The sequence below is a fragment of the Bombus vosnesenskii genome, unplaced genomic scaffold (assembly GCF_011952255.1).
Source record: "Bombus vosnesenskii isolate JDL3184/JDL3185 unplaced genomic scaffold, Bvos_JDL3184-5_v1.1 scf7180000014579, whole genome shotgun sequence".
NCBI lineage: Eukaryota > Metazoa > Arthropoda > Insecta > Hymenoptera > Apidae > Bombus > Bombus vosnesenskii.
The window spans coordinates 4,692-25,019 of NW_022883531.1; the positions used below are offsets into that span (position 1 = coordinate 4,692).

Genomic DNA, 20,328 nt, shown 5'->3' on the forward strand with positions numbered 1-20,328 from the left:
TAAGCATGTAATTGTTTAAAACGTCACGTCGTTCGATCTATGGACGTGCTAAAACGAAGTTATGCGCCATCTGTGAGCGATTTATTGAACTAGAAGTGTGTCTCAAATTCAAATTGGGAATGAGAATATATTTTATAATGGCTATAAAAAGTATTAACGCGTCATTATAGGTTACATTTACGTACTAAATAATTAGGTTCGAATATATTAAACTTCGTATCATTTAGTAGCATTTTCAGTTTATGAAAATTCTTAAAACTGATTCAATCGATGTGTCAAATTATAAAAATCAAATGTGCAACCTCACAAAAATATTCTTTATTGAGAAATGAAGGTGCCACTATTTTTTCATCATTATAGTGTGTACGGAGGTTCACTGAAAATCAGTCGAAAATATGATTCGTATAAGCTTTTTATTTCTCGCTTATAAATCATATATAAATAAAAGCTTCCATCTTACTATGTACACACTAGAATAAAAAAAGTCTCTATCTTATACATGAGTTAAAGAACGTTACCCTCATTAAGGCTTTATCTCGCAAATGAAATAACGACCAGCGTCAATGACCAAATTACGAAGGACCTTTTAGAGGGCCAGGAGAATCGATAATTCAATGTCGACCAAATTCCATCGATCTCGGGGAAGTTCGTTGGTTGAAACTGTATAAATTATTTTTAAACTGGCACACAAACAATATATACAATTAACCATTCAAGTTTCTATAGGTGGTAACATCTTTTCCAGCTCCCGTAAAAGTTGTACAATATGCTGTATTAACTTGAAACCAGACATCGTGACCGGCCGTAATGTTTTACTGTAACACTGTTTGTACAAATTGGTAAATGTTTCTGACCTGAAACGTATAGATAAATAAGGTATATTTTATGTCAATATGAAAAATATATTAAAGCAATATGTATCTAAGCAAACGTACTCTTTTTTGCTACTATTGCTATTCTTAGTAACGAATAATTTCGTCAAAGATCGCAAGATAAATTGTAATCGCTGTTCCAACAATACCACTAGACTTTCTTCATCCTCTATCAATTTCTGTTCATCAGTCGGTTTTCCTTCCTCGATACTTTCTTTCTCTATCTTATTGCTAATAGCATTCTGCTTCTGAGAATTGTTTCTATCGCATAATATATCGATAATGGGTCTACATTGTAGAATTAACTGAAGACCATTCTGATATGCTTTTAATTTATTGTTAAAGGTTGTGGCACCTGAAATATGATGTTAATTAATGAAAAGAGAAATTAAAAACTATCTATTAAATTAAATTGAAGATAAATGCGTACAACGCGCTTGATGTTCAGCTAAAGCAACTCTTTCCATCTGCACCGTCAGAAACTCCGTAGTTTGCTCCAAAGCTAATAAAAGCTTCGCAGCTTTATCGTAATACAGCTTGCAAAGTTGCAAGCTTGTTTTTCTTTTAATATTGTCCGCATCCGGTTCATATTCTCTGTACACACGATGATATAACGATGCAAGTCGATGTTGAATTATTGCAGCGCGAAATTGATATACTGGTTGCCTTGGACCGGCAGTTTCAATATCGCAATGCTTCAGAGCTTTCTGTAGGACATCGACGACCTCCCGTTCTAATTCTTCTTCAGTCTAAAATTGCGATCAAATATATGTAATAAAATGTTTCTATTAATGATATAAATGAACATACTTTGCATCCAGTTGTAGGATAATCCTGTAATAATGTAGCCATAGTGAACAAAGTAGTGGACAGATCCCATGTAATAGTATCCCAAATTACAGGGTTTGACTTCTTCGAACCTAAAACTTGCAAGGCTTTCTGATAACTTGCAAGCGCTTTATTATAAAAGTGACGTTCTTGAGTGTTCTGTTTAACGTGCATATGTGCGCAAAGTCGCATAAGTCTTCCGGTATTTGAATGTAAAAGTGCTAAATTTGCTTCGTCATGGACAGTTTCGAACGCTTTCACGCCTGCTTCCAAATGAGTTAGCGACCGTGTAAGTAGCGTTGTTACCCCTTCCGAAGAGGTTGATGTTTCGTCCGCTAAATTCTCTTGTTGGTACCGCGCTGGAAAGGTGTATCATGGTTTAACATCCAAGCAAGTACCTTCAACAAATACAATATCATGCAAAAAATACTTACTTCCAGCTTGATTCATGTAAAGTACACCTAACTCATTATGAATGTTTCCTAATCGCCTTAAGAGATTGTTTCTATCCATATCCATCAGTTCTAATGACAATGCTTTCTCGTAGCACTTATAAGATGCTACTAAGGTAGACTCTAAACTTTCTAAACGTTGTGGCAATAATTCAATATCTATAAATCAAAGTATTTTAAATAGAGAACTTATAACAAGATAGTCTTTTGTATATTTTTTAGCTATGAACATACTCATATCTACATCTTCCATTCTATATATCTCCTCGACAATGCTTTCTTCAATTTCGTTCTTCATCTCGTAATCTCTCCTGTGTTTCTCGACATTACACCAGTCTTGTACAGCCATAAAACAACAGTCTCCAGCACGTCCCAATAAATAGCTTATTGATTTATCGTTCCGTATATCACAAAATATTTCCAACATCTTCTGACAACGTAGGACTGCTAACATATATCTTAACGATGCTCCGTAATTTCTATTGGCATATTCATTTTCAGCGAGCACGGCAAAAATCAACGAAGCCTTTTCGTATAATAATGTCTTTAAATGAACGTTCCAACTTATATTATCACTTTTTTGAGGTGCCTGCCATGTAGGTAAGGTTTCATTTTTAAGCTTACATAACAGTGCTTTTGGTCCGTTCTCGTGAGAGTCCATTTTTGCAATAATTTTTTCAAGTTTCCTCACCTTCTTTTGCTTGGATTTCTTTTTATGCATAGGACTATTGTTTACTGAACTCACTTCGACGTCAACTTCTTTCTTATCTTCTTTCAAGGAAATATAAGGCATAGGAATTGCCTGGAAAGGTTTAGCCATATTTAAATGATTCTCTTCGTATACTCTTTTCTTCTTTTCTTCTTCCTCCTCTTTCTTCCGTTCATCTTCAGAATTATCTTCGATGGGAAAATACTGTAGACATTCGAGTCCGTGATAAACGTGATCTAGAGCGGCTAAACATCTTTCTTCGATGGTGCCCGAAATTGGTGGTGGTTTATATTTCGGTTCTTCGCATTCTGCATGCTCTTTAACTAAAAGGATATATATATATATATATATTATTTAGTTGACTTATTTATATATTAAAGATATCGAAGTACTTAAAATATATTTTTGACTTACTATTAGCTAATGTTAAAGACTTAATTGCAGCTTCTTCGATTTCGTCCGTTAAATCCTTCTCGTTCTCGTTGTTTATACTGGATTCACTTTGCGTATCCTCTTCATCACTCTGATCTGACAACGCAGGACTAGCAGGATCGGTATCAGATGGTATATACAAATCAGATAGCATAAAATGTGCAGATGTTACAATCTGTGGGTACTTTTCTTTAGTCAATAGTTGTATGCAATTTCTTAATAACATTCTAATAGTACCCTGCTGCCTACGATAATCAGAAGAGTATTTCATGTTACGGGCTACTCTATATAGTAACATAGCAACAGGTACAGTAAATGGATTCTGACCCTTTTCATCCGACACATCATTACACAAAGAAGTTAAGTCATACAACTTTACAACATCGTCGTCTTTGCCTTTGAACAACCAGTAAGTATGCCCAGCCTTGGTTGAATTGTTCTTTAAGAAACTTAAAATATTCTGCGCTACATCTCGGATAACTTTAGGACTGAACTTAGAGTGGTCTAAATTAGGAAGATCTTCTGTTTTAATTAATTCATACTTTTGTACAATACCATCCAAATGATAACACATTACCACTTCTGGTACATTACACATCAAATTGTCCAGCCAATAATCTATACCAGTTAATACATTAATAGGTTTAGTCATATCTCTTAATCTGAGGCTTATACATGGGTGAGTTTGCCCTCCAAATATCGGCATATCAGTACCAATTAGCATCTGTATATTCTCGAAGGTCCAGACGATATTTCTCGCAAAATTATGATTATAATTCGGATCTGGGACTTTTTCTTCCTGAGAAGGTTCTGGCAAGCATGGCTTCAATGTTTTCACAGGTAACTGTGGCTTAGTATGTTGCTCTTTGCTGTCTGCTACTACTATCGAGCGATACAAAAATTTGGATACTAGGTTCCTCTGTTGCAAAGTATTTCTACTGTTTGTCTTATGAAACAGACGCTTTTCTTTATCTCCCAGATTCTGGAAAATATGCTCGTAAAAAAATTTCTTTAACCATTCCCAGTCGTTTTCCGCTTGTCTAAGTAAGTACTTGTGAATATCAAAGTCATCTAGCAACAAAGTGTTCTCTATTCTGTGTACCACCATCGATATGACTCCATGGTTGTAAGGCAATTTCAGCAGTTTCTTTATATTCTCCGCGTCCGACACAACATCAACTTCCCCTACACAATCAGGGAACATGTGTGCCATACGAAAACTGGAAAATCCAGAGGTCTGAGACCATACACTCTGCAGGCCGTAACTTTCTGCAGAACTGCTGAGCCAGTTGCTCGGTGGCAAATTTAAGTCTGTGTTGCATTGTAATTGAGCATAAGTTGCTGGTGTTTGGACGACCGAGTATTTTACAACGGCAGTTGACTTGACTGGTTTCTTGGATGAATCAGATGGTATGGCCACAGGCATAGGCTCGACCTACAATTAAATGTTTGACGAATACGTTACATTAAAATTCCAATATCACATTTGTACTTAATGAATTTATCGGCAACTTGATTCTACGATAGACAACATTGCTAACGTATTCTGTGTTGTTTGCGAATAGTATCGTTACGAAGTCTCTTTAGTATAGGATAAAAGAAAACTCGTAATAAAATAACTAAACCAAAATAAAGTAGTTAACGTTACTGATGGAACGAGATATCACTTACCGTATCAAGCTTGGTATTCGTACTTTCTGACATTTTTAATTTCGAATAGTGTCACTCGCGTCTCTCAAAACTTGTCGCTCTGTTCTAAAATTTCTAGAAGGAACCAGAGTGTATCAGATCGAAACCTCGATCACTCGCCTAACGTACAACCACTGAGTATGCGGTATATGCAGGGACGTCACGACGATTTAGAAACAGCTTTCTACTTTATCAATTTTGTTCTGCATTACCGGCTAAAAAAGAGTGGATCAAGAAATGATTAATATTTTCTATGTTCCCATGGTAATGTATTAGCATTAAAAATGAAAATTATGTATTGATAAATAGTAAATCAACTGATATAATTATACAACTACAATCATTAAATTTTTCCGCACGATAAAAGCATAGAATGGGATATTCAAATCATAAAATAAATTTTCCCATCTCTTTTGCGAAAATAAAGAAGGATTTGAAAGTTAAAAGCAAGAAAAAGTGAGTAACACAAATACAAAAAATATGAGAAATATGAAGCGATAAAAGAATCTAATAATTCGCAAAACACGTGCATCCATCCATCGTCTTTTCTCATAAGTGGTTTATACCACAACATTTATTTCCGATTCTCGTACGTAAAGAAGGGTTTTAAGCAGCAAGACACAATAGGCAGATTATACGTAACGACAAAACGAAGCCCGCGAAAATCAGCGTGTCAGAAGCATGGCGCGTTCCTACGTCGAAGAAACAACGCACCCCTATCCCCTCTGGCATAGAACTGGGAAAAAAATATCGCGAAACGGTTAGGATCGACGCGTGCAAAAAGGCACGGTTTATCCGCGACGCTGAGCGGATTGGGAAGCCCTGAAAAATCTTGACGTCACTGGTACCGCGTTCCTATATAAGACCGACGACCACTACCCTTTCAAATCAGTCGACAACGGTGGTGATAAGATCGGAGGATACTTCGTTGCGCTCACGCAGACATGGTGGTGAACTTCAAGGTGTTCAAGAAATGCTCGCCAAACGGCAAAATTTCATTGTACCTGGGCAAACGAGACTACATCGACTATCTATCCGGAATCGAGCCAGTAGACGGCGTGATTCTTCTGGACCAAAACTACGTGGACACCGGTAGGAAAATATGGGGACAGCTGGTGTGCAGCTTTCGCTACGGTCGGGAAGAGGACGAGGTGATGGGCTTGAACTTCCAAAAGGATCTGTATCTGGTCTCGGAACAGGTGTTCCCAACGACCAAGAAAACGGAGGATAGCCTGACCAGGCTACAGGATCGACTGCTCCGAAAACTAGGACCAAACGCAATTCCGTTTACCTTCAAGTTCCCCCAGACGGCTCCGTCTAGCGTAATTCTGCAATCAGGAGAAGATGAAACAGGTGAACCTTGTGGAGTGACATACTATGTCAAGATCTACTCTGGGGACACGGAGACCGATATTACTCATAAGAGAAGCACGATAACTATGGGCATCAGGAAGATTCAGTACGCACCGACGAAACAAGGTCGACAGCCTTGCACCGTGGTACGAAAGGATTTCTTACTCAGCCCTGGCGATCTAGAACTCGAGGTGACCCTGGACAAACAGCTGTACCATCACGGAGAGAGAATAGCCGTGAACGTATGTGTGAGGAACAACAGCAACAAGGTGGTGAAGAAGATCAAAGCGCTGGTACAGCAGGGTATCGACGTGGTGATTTTCCAAAATGGCCAGTTCAGAACGGTGATTGACGCGATAGAGACGCAGGACGGCTGTCCCATTAGCCCTGGCTCCAATTTAACCAAAGTTCTATATCTGAAACCAGAATTGGAGAACAACAAGCATCGTAGAGGCATCGCTTTGGATGGAGGGTTGAAGAAGGAAGAAAGCGAACTCGCATCAAGCACTTTGCTCGTTTCACCCGATGTCCGCGATTCCTTTGGCATTGTAGTTTCTTACGCTGTCAAGGTGAAGCTGTATTTAGGTGCACTGAGCGGAGAGCTCTCCGCGGAGCTGCCGTTCATTCTGATGCGACCGAAGCCCGTGGACCGGATCAAGGTGGTAAATGCGGACAACTTGGAGGTGGAGGACACTACGGAGGAGAAGGTGAAGCCGATCAGCAGTTAGAAAAACGATACACGTGACCGAGGAGCAGTGGGTGCATCAGACACTCGCTGGCTAACGTTCAACCAGAGAATCTCAACTTGCACGGTGGAACCACTTAATCCTGAGATACTAACATGTTCTGTTCTTTGTATTGTTTTACCAAATATCAGAATTCAATTGTTTCTATAGTCCGATGTCGTATTTAGACGCTCGAGAGGTTTCTAGAGGGTACTAATTACCGTCATTGGAAGCAATAAGTTATCATATATAATTGAACTAGAGATCAGGGACGGAGTATATTCGAGGCACGACGAGGCTTTCTTTTTTTTTTTTTTTTTTTTTTTTTAGGGTGAAAGAACGATCGGAGGATGATAGTCTGATTAACGATGATATCTTGGCAAGTGTTAAAACGAACGGTCCGACATACTTGAAGTAGGTTAATGATTCTAGGAATCCGATGCTATCGATCACCACTGTGAGCTAAACGAAAGCGAATCGTCCGACGAGAAACTCGTTTCTAGCAAAATTGCATGCAGATCTCACCCGTAGCCATCGTTTGTACAATAGCGTCCTATAATTATCCAATTCTATGAAATAAAGAATATATGCGACAAAACCAGCGTTCCGTCTCTTTCCCAGCTTCCTTCGGCGCTACATTTTATACTTTTAATGTCATTCGATAACTGTAGAAAAGGGAATAACAAGCCGAGTCCATAAAAGTAAAAGCCAACATATAGGAACGTGTAGCAGCTGGAGCAAAACGAATCAGTAATTAGTCGTATAAGTAGCAAACTCGCAGATTTAACTTACGATCTTCGGCAAATAAAATACACGCAGTTAAATACCGCCTTGCAAGAAGTAACTGGCAACGGCGTTATCGTAATGCTGTCAAGTATCATCGTAGCGGAGTAACAGAGATAAAATAGAGAAAGCCCGGTGAATTTCAAAGTTTATCTTGGTCAGTCAGCTTCTTACGAGAGTAATAAAGAGTCAAGCCGCGAGACGTAGACAGTTTTTCGCGCCTGCTTTTCCGCGTTTTCTTTCTCCGCCAAGAGGATCGGTGCCGCGATATCAGGCAACAATGCGTCGTATCCTTATCATTATCGAATAGCCTCTCGTTAATATCTCGCAGCCACGATCAATCAGCCACGTTAACGATAGATAACGCTATTCGTTGTTATTCGTAGCAACCACCGACGTGCAGAGTCTCGCGAAATAATTTGATCGTTCGTCGTAGAAAACTTTTACTTTTAGACGCGTCTCGTAACAACGATAACGAAACTTTTCGCTGTGTCTCGTATAACGCGCGTAACATATTCGTAAAAGACGCGTACGAGCAGCTTTCACGGGCCTATCTATTCGTTAGAGCTTATGACTTCATCGGCGTAAAAACGCGTATTCCATTCAACAAGTACTTCGTTGTTTCTTCTGCGATCGTTTCGAAAAATTGACGTCGCGTCGGTGGACTGGATGCAGAGAGAATAACGCGAAGGGAATACGAATCGATAGAATCGGTATGTCGTTATGCAATCGTTGGTTATCGCGAAAATATAGCGGAAGACAAGGTCGAGTATGTTAGATGACGCAACGAAGAGGAAGGTTTGGCCTGGAAAAATAATACGGTTGGCGTGTTCTGCGTCTGGAAACGCGACCACGATCGATCGGCACACCCGAAGAATTATCCGCAATTTCGGTCGCGTCGAGATGGTTACATAGAGAAAGACAGAGCGTACTACGGAGAACAAAGGTGAGGAAGAAAAAAGTTGGAAGGAGGACGAAGGGAGTGTATTTTGGGTGGAAGGTTGCAGGTATAGCTGGCCGCGACAAATCGAAAGGCACGACTCTCGCGATCCTACGATTCTCGCGGTGGAAGGTCCTGGCGAAGGGCAGAGCGCCGTCTCGGCGATGCCACCCTGTGTATAGGTGCGTGGTGGGCGTTGGAGGAGCAGAGAGCCAGCTATCGACTGAGAAACGCGAACCTAACCCGAACCTTTCGCATAAAAGAGATAAAGCTACTCGAGACGGAGGTTACACGGAGAGGGAGGGCATCGACGATCGAGAGAGACGGCGAGCAGATAAAATTAGAAAGAGAGGCTAGAAAAATGGAGGGACGGCGAAAAGGGGAGAGAGTGAAAATCGAAGAAGAACGAAAACGAACGGCAGAGTGTCGCGCAGCGAGAACAGAGAAGACGAAGGCAGGCAAGAAGGAGAAACGTGGAAACGGAGCAAAGAAAGAGAAGAGAGAGAGATATAGAGAGGCTAGGCAACGCGACGAGAAGCACCGAGTGATCGAAGGAGGAACGAAGCGAGGCTTTGGTGGGACGTCGCGAGAAACGAGGAGTAAAGAGAGCGATAAAGAAAGAAGGAACGAGTGGTGGTGCATCGAGAAAGAGAAGGAGAGAATAGTAGGGGATTCGGTCGGTCGGCAGGCTTGGCTGGTGCGTCAGTCAGGCTCGAGACACCCGCGAGAACGGAGCGGTGGTTGCCTCCCTTATTCGGTACGTACATTCAATGTGTCCCCTCCATCACCCCCTGCCTACCTAACAGGAGTCTCGTCTATCGAGGCAGTGTCGCGCAGAGTGTCGTACGAGGAGTATATTGGTCCGCCTGTTCGCATCCCTTCTTCGCAGACCGGTGTTTCGTATTTTCTATTCGCAACCCCCCACCCCCACCGTGTTTCGATTTGTGCCACGTACGAACCAAATTCATCGGTGGAGCTACGTACCAGAGAGACCGGCCAACGATCGAAACAGCGTGAAAGGAAAGCAGGAGTTGCCGCAGGAAGGAATCGGAGGAGTTTCTGCCGATAAGACCGGCCAAGAATCCCCTAGAAAGAAGCGAAGATAGTGGCGGATACGCTACGCTAGCGGTCGAGTGAGTATTACAGCTCGCGGAGCCTTCACTCTGCCCTCTTCTCTTTGCCCCTGTCCTCTCGTTCCGGTTCGATCAGCTCTTCTTTATCGGTTCTCTTGCGCGCGTCCATAATCTCTGTCGTACGATCGACCATACGAGGAAAACGCGTGTCGCGTGTATCTTTCTGCTTGACCTGTGTCTTGTGTCACGCGCAACAGACACCGGCGAAAATTCACCGATACGCGACGAGTTTCTCTTCTCCCGCGGCAGACGGTGGCATTGATTTCCTCCTCCCGTTCTCTCGCGCCGGCCGCTCGCCCTTCCCTTCCCAACGTGTACGCACGATCGCAATCTCTCAGCCCTTAAAATCGAACGAAATTCAAGCGAATGCGTACTCGCAGATTCTCGTAAATCGATCGATGCGTATGTGGTATGTCGTGGCTGTCGAAAGTCCAAACCAAAAGTCGAAGAAAGAAAAAGAAGAGCATCGTGTACGTAGAAGGATGGGTGGGTGGGGAGGCTGTCGTTATTCTCCGAACCCCGAACATTTGGCTCGAAAAGGAACGCAGGGTGCGCGTTTTGGTGCACGAAACGTTGCCGGAGGTCGAAGAACGTTTGTTTGCACAGTTCAAGAAGGACTCGTCGATTCTTCGCGTTTGTGGCGTGGCCGGGACGAAAAGCGCGCAAGCGGAGGAACGAGTTTCTCCGGCACGCTGCAGCGTAATTTCACGCGAAACTCTGGCAACCTTGAACGCTGCTGGAACTGTCGGTTCGAGGCTGGTCCCGACAGTGTTCAGGGGCGTCGAAACGCGGCCAGAGGTTTTAAGAGTACGATCACGAATCGCGGTGTACCTCGAAACGTCGAATTCCGGTATCGAGCGACCAAAAAACCACCATGTTCCTTGTTCGGGTCGCAGCTCCATTGTCGACTCGTTTGTAATAACGTAGTTTCCGTACGAGAAGCGACGTGATTAAGATATCTCTATTTATAAACAGATCACCGTTTATTTACACGGTTAGAAACCATGGTTGTTCCGTCTTCTCGCACGCGTCTCTGTTTACCAGTGCTGTAAAAGCAAGAGTGTTTGCTTTGAACGAGCGTTTAAATAGAAAGAGAAGACACGGTGGATCCGAAAGGAGCAAAAGTCTCGGATAAAATTTCGGATTTCGCAGGAAATCGTGCCTTTTGGGAAAATGTTCTCCTAATAGGTAGACGTTCTCTGTATTTGTGGGTCGTAGAGATAAAATTTCATTCGGTTGTTCGGAAAGTTGATAGTGTTTTTGCTGTGAAATCCCACCGAATAATATAAATGCTGCTTCTAGTCCAGATGCGTTTCTTCGGCGCAGAGAATTGAGTTACGACAATTGACGTTTTCGAGACGTTCAGTCTGCTGCAAAAGTAAGTATCTAATCCCATAGTCGAATAGAAGGTTTTCATCGTCCTGATTCAGTGATCAACGAGTGTAGCTGCTACTTTACCTAACAACTGCAATTTTTTCTCCCATACGTAGACGTTAAAGCGATACTTTGCTGCTCCAAAACTGGTGCTCGACCACGAAACTCGAAATTTCCTTCGCACTTTCCGATATTTTCGTGGGAAGACCCATTCGATCACGTACTCGAAGGCTTGTTTGTTCACGTACAGCGATAACAAATATCGCTCGGATGCATTTGCTCGATCCGATACGTTTCGTTTAACTCGACCACTCGTTCAGGTATAATACGTGTCCGCGCTTATCGTTTGGCTCGAACGCGAGCCTGGAAATCGAGAAGCACGAATCGTCGACCTCGAACGGCCATGCTTTCATACGGTATTAGTCACACGTAGTCGGCCGATGAATATTTCAACGTTACAGCCTGCAAACACCGTTTGCCCATGCAAACACGCATTCCGCGTGTCGCTTTTTCGTTGCGAAACGCCGCCTCTAATCCCGCGATATCCTCTCGGTAGGCAGAATAACGAGACACGGTGATCCATGGCGGTTCTAGCGACTGCACCCGCATCGATTTCACTCGAGTCGGACACTTTTCCTGCTTCGAAGCCGGGAGTCACCTCGAACTATTGTCCCAGTTGCTGTCAAATGGCTTCTGTTACAACTTAACGAGCCAGTCGTCGGAGAAAGCAACGTGTCGTGTAAAAACATCGCGGAAAAATTCGATTTTCGCCTGGCTCATTGGCTTTCTTTCATCTTCACGAATCCATTAACGAAGAGATTAACCATCAACGTGTTTCTTCCTATTCTTTCTATTTTATTTTATCGAGAATCCTATTAAGAAGGATTGGCGGTGACGAATTTTCACCAACTGCGTTCATTGTTCTTACCGAGTGACGATTACCACGCGTTAGCATTGCAAATGTGTTTCGCGAACGATTGAATATCGTATCGCTATCTAGAGTTACTGTATGCTAAACCAGAAGTAGAAATACTTTGTTGAAAGACACCGATCAAATTCTTTGCTTTGACAAAGTGTCTACCGATCGAATAATTTTCCGTATCGATATCAGGGAAAAATTGAATAAGGGAATATTTTATCCTTCCACTACGATGTATCAAAGTAAATTATTTTACGATATTTCTACTTTAATAGATATTGTAAATTCTAACAGTCGATCAACTTTGTTTAAATGCAACCCGTCAAATTTAGAAACATCGGCACTCTTCGACGCTTCTTGATCGAGTTTCCTTGCATTAATACGCTAATTTATCCTGCGCTCGCTCATCGAAGAGATGCAACTTTTCCAAGGTAACGGAATTCCAAGCCAACGTTTTTCTTCAAACTCCGTAAACTTGGTAAAACACGTACCGATTCCAGAATTTTGATCAATAGCGTAGCCGCGTGCTCGTGAAATATTTTCGTACACGTCCGAAACAGGATCGTTGAATTTATGGCTCCTATTGGATACTGCGCGTGCTGAAAACGTAGCTCCTCGACTGGTAGGTGGCAGACAAGGGTGTAGCCGGTCGAGTCCTGGCCCGATGCATTCGCGATCCTTCCGTTTCTTCTGCTCTCTCCGTGTCCTTCGCCACGTTATAACGCGCTCGTGACTCGTCCAAGACCCAAGACCCGAACGACGGTCGTCCCCTCTCTCTCTTCCCTTCCTTTTCTCTGGCTGGTTTGGTCGCAAATTTTCCCTAGGATGCTCGCGACAGATGAAAGTACACCAGGGACTAGATAGAGGCTGAATTATCGGATTCACCGCGGGAGCAGCTGCTATCGATAGATTGAATATGAATTATTGAACGCTCGCGGCTGGAACGTCGAGTTCTCCAAAGCGATCGAGGGAACCCGTCGAGAGAACGTCCCCGGCCGATCTAGCCACTTTCGCGTCGCGGACGATCACCTGGAGCGCACTCGAACCTATCGAACACGGTCGAGGCCCTCTCGGTCGAGTCAGCTATTGCAGCAGGCAACTGATTTTTCTTGTCGATATCGGATGGGTTCGAACGTGCTTTAAGAGGCTGTGTGGCAGTTTTAGGGCTACTGGTGTATTCTTTCGCCGTTGGATTAAGTTTGCTTAGGTTTGGACAGGTGCGGTTAGATTCGATCGCAAGCTGCAAGTATAAAATGACGAGGTTTTGCGATTAAGATAAGGCAAGAATTTCGATCGAGGCTGATGGTTGCTCCGTAGTTGAGAACTGATTTTCCTTCTGGCACTTTTCAACGTAAAAGCGTATTCTTAAAATTGGTGGAGTGTCTGTTAACGCGGTTGATGTTAGGACACGCTGTCCTTTATCGAAATACGAAATAATAAGGTTCTGCAATTAAAAGAGCAAGAATTTGAAACGTTTGCTCTCGAGTGCTATGGCGATTATATCGTGTTGATGTAATTATCGATCATCATCGAATAGATACGAGAATCGCAATCACAATGATAATTACTCTTTAAGTCGACTTACCTCGATCATAGAAGACAGTTTAGTCAGAGTTTCAATCATAATGATTCGAAAGTTCCTTCATCGGTCGATGAACTAAGCTGGAACAACGTAATCGATCAACGAAAGATGTAATTTGCAACGCGTGTAAGTAGAAACAGGCGATCGTCCTATCGTCTCTGTGAAGCACTCTTCTGTTAGCTTTCAGCGAACGTAAGAGCGTGGAGAGTCATACGGATAAACATCCTAATCGCGGAAGTCGTCTCGCGTCGTCTTGCAAAGGGGAATTTTCACGAAGGAGAGCCTTGCGTGGGCGATTATGCCTGGTGAAAAGCGAGAGGGAGCCCAAAACAACTCGTTCGTTTTCGACTTTCATTTTCCACGAGACTCGTTTCTCCGAAAGAATTGAAATGTCAAAGAGACCGAGAGAAAGACAGTGCTGCCTTTGTTCGTAGTCGACGTCGACTCCCATAAAAACAGGGTGAAAGAGGGTGAAAAACAACATTGTTGGATTTTTTAAGCCTTCTTCAGCGCGCTAACTTAAATAAGTAGATATATTATTCGATAGATTGTTGTTCGAGGGGATCTTACAAATTAATTAATTAGAAAGTTATCTTTCTCGGATATTTCATGGTATTCTCTAATAATCGCGTCTGTCGAGTAAAATTTCTCACAGTTACACGAGAAAACCTATTAGTACCGGCAATTTGTGGATTCGTATCTCGTAAATTTCGCTATTGATATTAGTTTAATTTCGCTAGAGAGTCCGGCTAGCGAATCGGATATTCGTCTGGCTTGCGTGCTTAAATTGCGATAAATAAACGACAACTGCGTTCATTTTCGCCGACGAATTATGGATGTACGTACGCTTATGCATGTCGCGAGGAAGCTAGACAAGGCGCGAGCGTGCAACTCGAACTCGTCGGTTCCCAGCGGAATCATGAAAGTATAATAAGGCATCCTCCGGTTTCTGCGAACCAGACTTTCATCCGATCGGACCATTATCTTGCATTAGACTGTTCGATGTTAATTGTAAACAGACAGACACGAGGATGTGGAAGAAACGCAACGTTGCAGATTACAAGGAAACGATCCGAGCAATCGCGATGATCTTTCCCAGGAATCTAGCCCAGAAGATTGCCTCTTGTTCCTGGCGTGTGTAGGAGGATTTATACGAAACCGGCGTTCTTCCAGAGAAGAATATCGAGAAGGATTCTATTACGGTGGCAGGTTGGTCAGAAGAGCGTGTATTTATATTTTTACGAGATGCTGGATACCTTTATTCTTCGTTAAATAAGAAATTTTATGATTCGCAAGGTGCAAGTTATCGGTGCAAATAAATTTCGTTGATTTTCTAAAATTTGGAAGCGACACACCGGAAAATCAACTGCAAAAATGCTGATAGCGATAGCAATTGTCGGTTAAAAAGACGAAACTCCAATCAATTAACGCGACGCTGTTACGTCTTATGTTCGAACGAGGAAATCCAAGTAGAAGCTAAGAAGAAAAAGAAGAAGAACAGAAGATCTCTGCTGGTGAAATAACTCTGTACGATGACGTTTCTCGAATATTGAATCACTTTCGCGCGAATCATCGGAACCGCGGCCCCGAGCCAGGTCGTCTTACGTTGCGGCGAGAAATGGAAATAAAAATGCAGCGTGTCGTGACGAACGGAGGTTGTGAATCATCGACGCTAAAATAGAACGACGCGGAGCCAGCACTGAAATCAGCCCGATAAAAAGCTTCAACAACAATGCCTGGGCTATTGGCATCGATGCGGATTGCTCGACTGCTTACGTCCGTGAAAGTAACGCGTCGATAGCGAGTCGAACGAACGAACGGGAAGAAGGGACATGGTGCTCCTAGGTAACAGTAAAAGGCTACCACGATACACTTTCCTTCGTGAGATCAGCCGTTCCGCGATCCAAGCTTCTTAGCGCTCCTTTATTCTCGATTCCGTGATCTGCAGAACGTAATTGTATATTTAAAAAGGATTTCTAACGAACACACAAAAGCAGACTTTTACTTTTTCAAACGCGTGAGGGCAAAAACCGAACAATTTCTCGGTAATTACATTATCGTTGAGAGTCTAGTAACTAAGCTACACGTACGTAATTAATTAATTAAGTAATCGATTATATATGCGTTGGTAGCAACTTGCGCGTTAAACCTGGCTTTCCCGAACGACGATTAACGAACATACGAATATAATATATATAACGAATATAATATGATAACGAACATAACGAATAACGATCACTGCGGCAATAATTTCCATTTTTCAGAGCAAAGTCCGAGGGTCGTGTAATTTGCGGAAATTACGAAACGACCTCGAGGAATCAGCCACGAAATAATTGAGCGTTATCTGCACTTTACGTTGCCGTAGTATCCGCGCTAGATACCTCGCTGCGATGAACACGCATTGGAACCTTCCAGGGAGGAAAAAATGTGAGACTGACACGTATATGCGTCGCATTATGTTCACGACCATGGCCCATAGATTTCGACGGTCGATAAGAATGGAATGTTTGGAGGAAAATGTGACGAGTGAAACGACAAACCATCTGTGACCGAAACGCTTATACCGCAAACCAGGGTTTCCTCTGATCGTGAGAGTTATAATTGCGTTTCCATGGAAAACTTCGATCCATCGGGTATCGACCGCGAGTTGTTGAAAGATTGCTTGCTGATAATGTTAATGTTAGAACCATCAACGATACTTCTAAAACTTTGATTTTAAAAATGAAGCTTCGTTTTCGAGAGAATTGGGTTTAAAAACTTGTAAAGTACACGTGAATTTGATTCACTTTCTACGAATGGATGACTGACAGAAAGTTGTTCTACTTGCGAGAATCAATCAAAAACGTACAACAAAAATTTGACGTTTAATCTCCTGAGAGATATCGAGGCAAAAAATGGTTTCAGAGGTAGTTTTCAATCAATGACTACATGCGTGTACATTATTTCTCTTACTTTTAAAGCAATACGACATAATTATCTACTTCCGACTCTGGTAGATTTGTTCTTGCAAAGCTTAAGCCCTCGTATTTAAAAGAATAAATTTTTTAAAACGATTCTTTATTAAAAAATAAAATTCTTTCTACATATCCGACTTATTTTCGCGTATAGAATAACCTCCTCTATTGAGTTACACCACGAGCGCTGCCACGCCCTGTATAATGCAAGGGAGAAACACACCCTTATCTATGTATGTACTTTACAGAGAAGCCACCTAAACCGGTAAAACTACACCGTTAAAAGATCTATGAAATTTCTATGAAAATTTATATTCTACGAGAATTCTATAGAATCTCAATGAGAAATTACGATCGTTTCGATACTCTGATGGTTTTATCGGTATCAGAGAAAGAGTAAACGTTCCAGTGAATGATAGCTTGTTCGATAAAATATTTATATACCGATAGCTTGTTAAAACTCGAGTAGAGTAATTTCATTTGATAAAAGAATATCGTCTGTAAAAAATACGAATTAATCTGTTCTATTCACTGCGACAGTTTTACCATTGCTAAGAGGAAACAACCTTTACGAAAATTAGCCCTTTCTAGATTACTAAACGAGCCAAACGCGGAGTAATTCCACTAGATGGGAAATATTTCGTGAAAAATACTATTGTTAATGATCCTATTCGACGTAAGGAAGTAAGAGGATAGCGAATGGGCGTGGCCCAGGATCGCGACTTATCTCTTGAAGTATTATATATGCTTGAAAGCTGAGGCAAACGGTGCTACTTAAGAGTTAATATATCGATGGGAACGTAATCGCGACTCGAGGAAGGAAAGTCTACCAGTTGGTTGTGGAATCGCCTTTTCTTCTTGTGTTCAGAACGGTACATTCGCGGAAAAGGTCAGACATATGTAGAAGGTGGAGCAACAACGTTACCGACAAGATCTGCCTCGATTCACGCGATCCCTGTATCCAATTACTGGACAAGAAGGATTTTTATTATTCTTATAAACGATCGGCGATTCGAAAGAAAAGGGAAAGGTAAAAACCAACGGTGATATTCTTCGAGGGATAAATTGGAATTTTCCACGAAGGAAGGACGGCACGATGTTGATTCTTAATAAATTACTTCGCTCTTACTGTTTCCTCTTAGCTCGCGTCTTCTTTCTATTTGTCTTATTTTCTTTTTCTTTTTTTCTTTCGTGTAATTTGCCACGGAAGCGTTAATGTACCGCCCACATGCACGCGCGAGACCATTTAAATTACTGCCGACGAAACGACTGGAAGAGTACCGCGTCTCGCCCTGCAATTATTCTCCAAGTGTTACTCTCGTCGACTCGGTTCGTATCTTTCTCAACTCTTTCCGAGGAATTCTCTATAACCTGTTGTTATACGCGATTCTCTGTTAACACGAATTCAAAGATACGATAGAGCAGTGTTTCCTCTAATTTTCTTTTGCTAGCAATGTCCTTTTATTATATAATTCGTTATACGATAACTGGCGAAATTTATTTTTATTTAATCCTGTTGTTCTTTCACCTTGTTCTTCGCGTTTGTATTCGGATATATATATATATATTTTTTTTTATAAATTTGAGATATGCACGCGTTATAATAATATGTAAGAGACAGTTTCTCACAGAATTGCAATTACTTTTATCTCAATGCGATATTTCTGTCTCACAGTGCCATAATTCGAAGCTGCTTTCGTAACGTTTTCGATCGTTAAACGAACACTACTGCATAGCTGTCATGGAAGTGAAATCATTCATAGATGCTCGTCGACTTCTTAAAATTATCCCCGGTTCGAGGAACGAGATAAATCTATGTCTCAGCTATCGATGCATCGACACGAACGTTCGTACCTCAGTACACGTTAACGTTATCCTTTTAATCGTTCACGATCGCTCGCTATTGTAATCATCGATCGGTTGGAATCAACGAACCCATACGCAGAGATGGATGCTGCAAGCGGAGAAAGTGACTGGTTGACACGGTATTCTTCCTCCAGATCCCCGGTCGATCCCATGGATGGATATCAAAGATTTATGCAAATTATCACGTCAAAGCCGTACACTGCTCGTGACATGCTTGCATCCGACTAAACACGGCTCTGATCGTCGCTGATAAAAAGCCTCGCGTACTACAGAGAAGCTGGATTTTTAAGAAAATCCTCGAGAAGAGCCTACTGGCCTACATCGACAGCTGAGCAAGGATTAGAAACGATCGAACGAAGATCTCGTTTCACGATAGATCGTATTAGCTTACGATTTCATATATTGATCAAGGATTAATTTAAGCTAGGAGTTTGACAGATACAACTAAGAGATAATCAACGATACTAACTGGTCGAATTTTTCGGCGAAACTGTTCGAAATACAACTTTGTCGAGATTCTTGCAACGCTTTTCTTCCGCTAATAACATCGGTACGTGTTGAGACAAAAGTGGAGTGTTAAGTAAAGAGAGAAATGATGGCGTGTTGATTAAGATTAGAATTAATCAGCGCGTTCGTGGAATCGAGGAAGCAAAGCACGAAGCAAGGAGACCAAACAAGCCGACAATTTATAAAAATCCATATTCCTGGTTTCCTTGTTAGTAGCAGAAATATGGTTTTGTGTCTTGTGCGTCGACGAAAGCTAGAAGGAATTTGTGGTTTAGGTGGTCACCGAGCCAAGCGCCTTGCCTTATCTCTGTCCTCCATTAGATCTACCGTTCCATGAGTCGTTGCACGAATCGGTAGAAATATCGTTCTCTGGAAACACGAATTTATATGAATTCATATGGATTTGCGAACTCCAAGTCCGAATAAAATTCAATGTCCAAGTTTCGTAGGTTTTCCTACTTACTATACGTACTATAATATATACTGTACACTATATCGTATATAGTGTGTGCTGTGGATCAGACAGCTGTTCGAGGGCGGCTTGATCTTTTTTCAAAAGCTTATTGAAGCACATGCTGCGGGCAGAGGCGCGCCATGTGCCTCGTATCCTTCTGTGGCTCGTTTCAATCTCGATTATCTTCTCTTCGAAATTCCTTTCGAATTCCCAACGTCGATTTTTCACAACGAAAGACTCGCTCCTTTTCGTAAACATATATAAGATAAATAAAGTCTAAAATAGATAACGTAATAAAAGAAATAACGTCCGAAGAGAGAAACTCTCGTTTCGATCTCAATAATCTTCACATTTCTTATCGTTGATTTTCCACGATGAAAGATTCGCAAGTTCGTGGAAGCGCTTTAAAGAGAAATAGCGTTGAATGTTTAAAGGAAAGACAAACGTGCTTTAAATCGTTAAGTCGTTTGGCAAACGTACGGTTGTTCGATAAAATAGGCGAGACAAGTTGCGCATGGCGCCAATGTTGTGCAGAGAGCTGTCAATTGACGGGACGACACTGACAATTCTGACTTCCTGTTCTTAAGCTACACGTGTCTCTGTAGTTGCATTCTCGCGATGACGAAGCGATCGTGTTATTTAATCGTTTGCAACTATCGATAAACGAATCGATTGAGTTTAGAACATTGGCCATCGTTAACGGCCCTCGTCGTTTATTCGTCTTATGATATTCAACGTATGGATTTTTATTGGAAA

At 41.8% G+C, this 20,328-nt stretch overlaps 3 protein-coding genes across 20 annotated transcripts in view; 2 read left to right on the top strand and 1 right to left on the bottom strand.

Annotated features, from left to right (window-relative positions):
* Positions 1-394: 394 nt before the first annotated feature.
* Positions 395-5,136, bottom strand: LOC117240215 (erythroid differentiation-related factor 1). The gene is made up of 8 exons (XM_033506174.1): positions 4,965-5,136; positions 3,276-4,728; positions 2,387-3,184; positions 2,135-2,311; positions 1,683-2,059; positions 1,303-1,621; positions 936-1,227; positions 395-854 (listed from the first exon to the last, which is right to left on the bottom strand). Exons 1-8 carry the CDS (start codon positions 4,995-4,997, stop codon positions 713-715), a joined length of 3,591 nt encoding a protein of 1,196 aa, XP_033362065.1. The 5' UTR covers positions 4,998-5,136; the 3' UTR covers positions 395-712.
* Positions 5,137-5,870: 734 nt separating this feature from the next.
* LOC117240196 (arrestin homolog) lies at positions 5,871-7,658 on the top strand. Its single transcript, XM_033506148.1, has one exon. It carries the CDS (start codon positions 5,927-5,929, stop codon positions 7,061-7,063), a length of 1,137 nt encoding a protein of 378 aa, XP_033362039.1. The 5' UTR covers positions 5,871-5,926; the 3' UTR covers positions 7,064-7,658.
* Positions 7,659-9,216: 1,558 nt separating this feature from the next.
* The window catches only part of LOC117240183, a 74,932-nt gene continuing 63,820 nt past the window's right edge, over positions 9,217-20,328 (top strand). For 8 of the 18 annotated variants that reach the window (XM_033506090.1, XM_033506098.1, XM_033506093.1 and 5 more), the window contains exon 1: positions 9,482-9,916. The gene's annotated coding sequence lies outside the window, so the exon portion shown is untranslated. Of the gene's footprint in view, positions 9,917-20,328 lie in introns of all 18 variants that reach the window. The other 10 variants (XM_033506097.1, XM_033506100.1, XM_033506101.1 and 7 more) reach the window with 4 other exon arrangements.

Excerpts from the sequence above, each read along its gene's own strand:
- LOC117240215 (XM_033506174.1), bottom strand. The coding sequence starts at position 4,997 with ATGTCAGAAAGTACGAATACCAAGCTTGATACG. Across the intron at positions 3,185-3,275 it reads GTCTTTAACATTAGCTAATA|TTAAAGAGCATGCAGAATGC; the intron begins GTAAGTCAAAAA and ends ATATCCTTTTAG. Across the intron at positions 1,622-1,682 it reads ATCCTACAACTGGATGCAAA|ACTGAAGAAGAATTAGAACG; the intron begins GTATGTTCATTT and ends TCGCAATTTTAG.
- LOC117240196 (XM_033506148.1), top strand. The coding sequence starts at position 5,927 with ATGGTGGTGAACTTCAAGGTGTTCAAGAAATGCTCGCCAAACGGCAAA.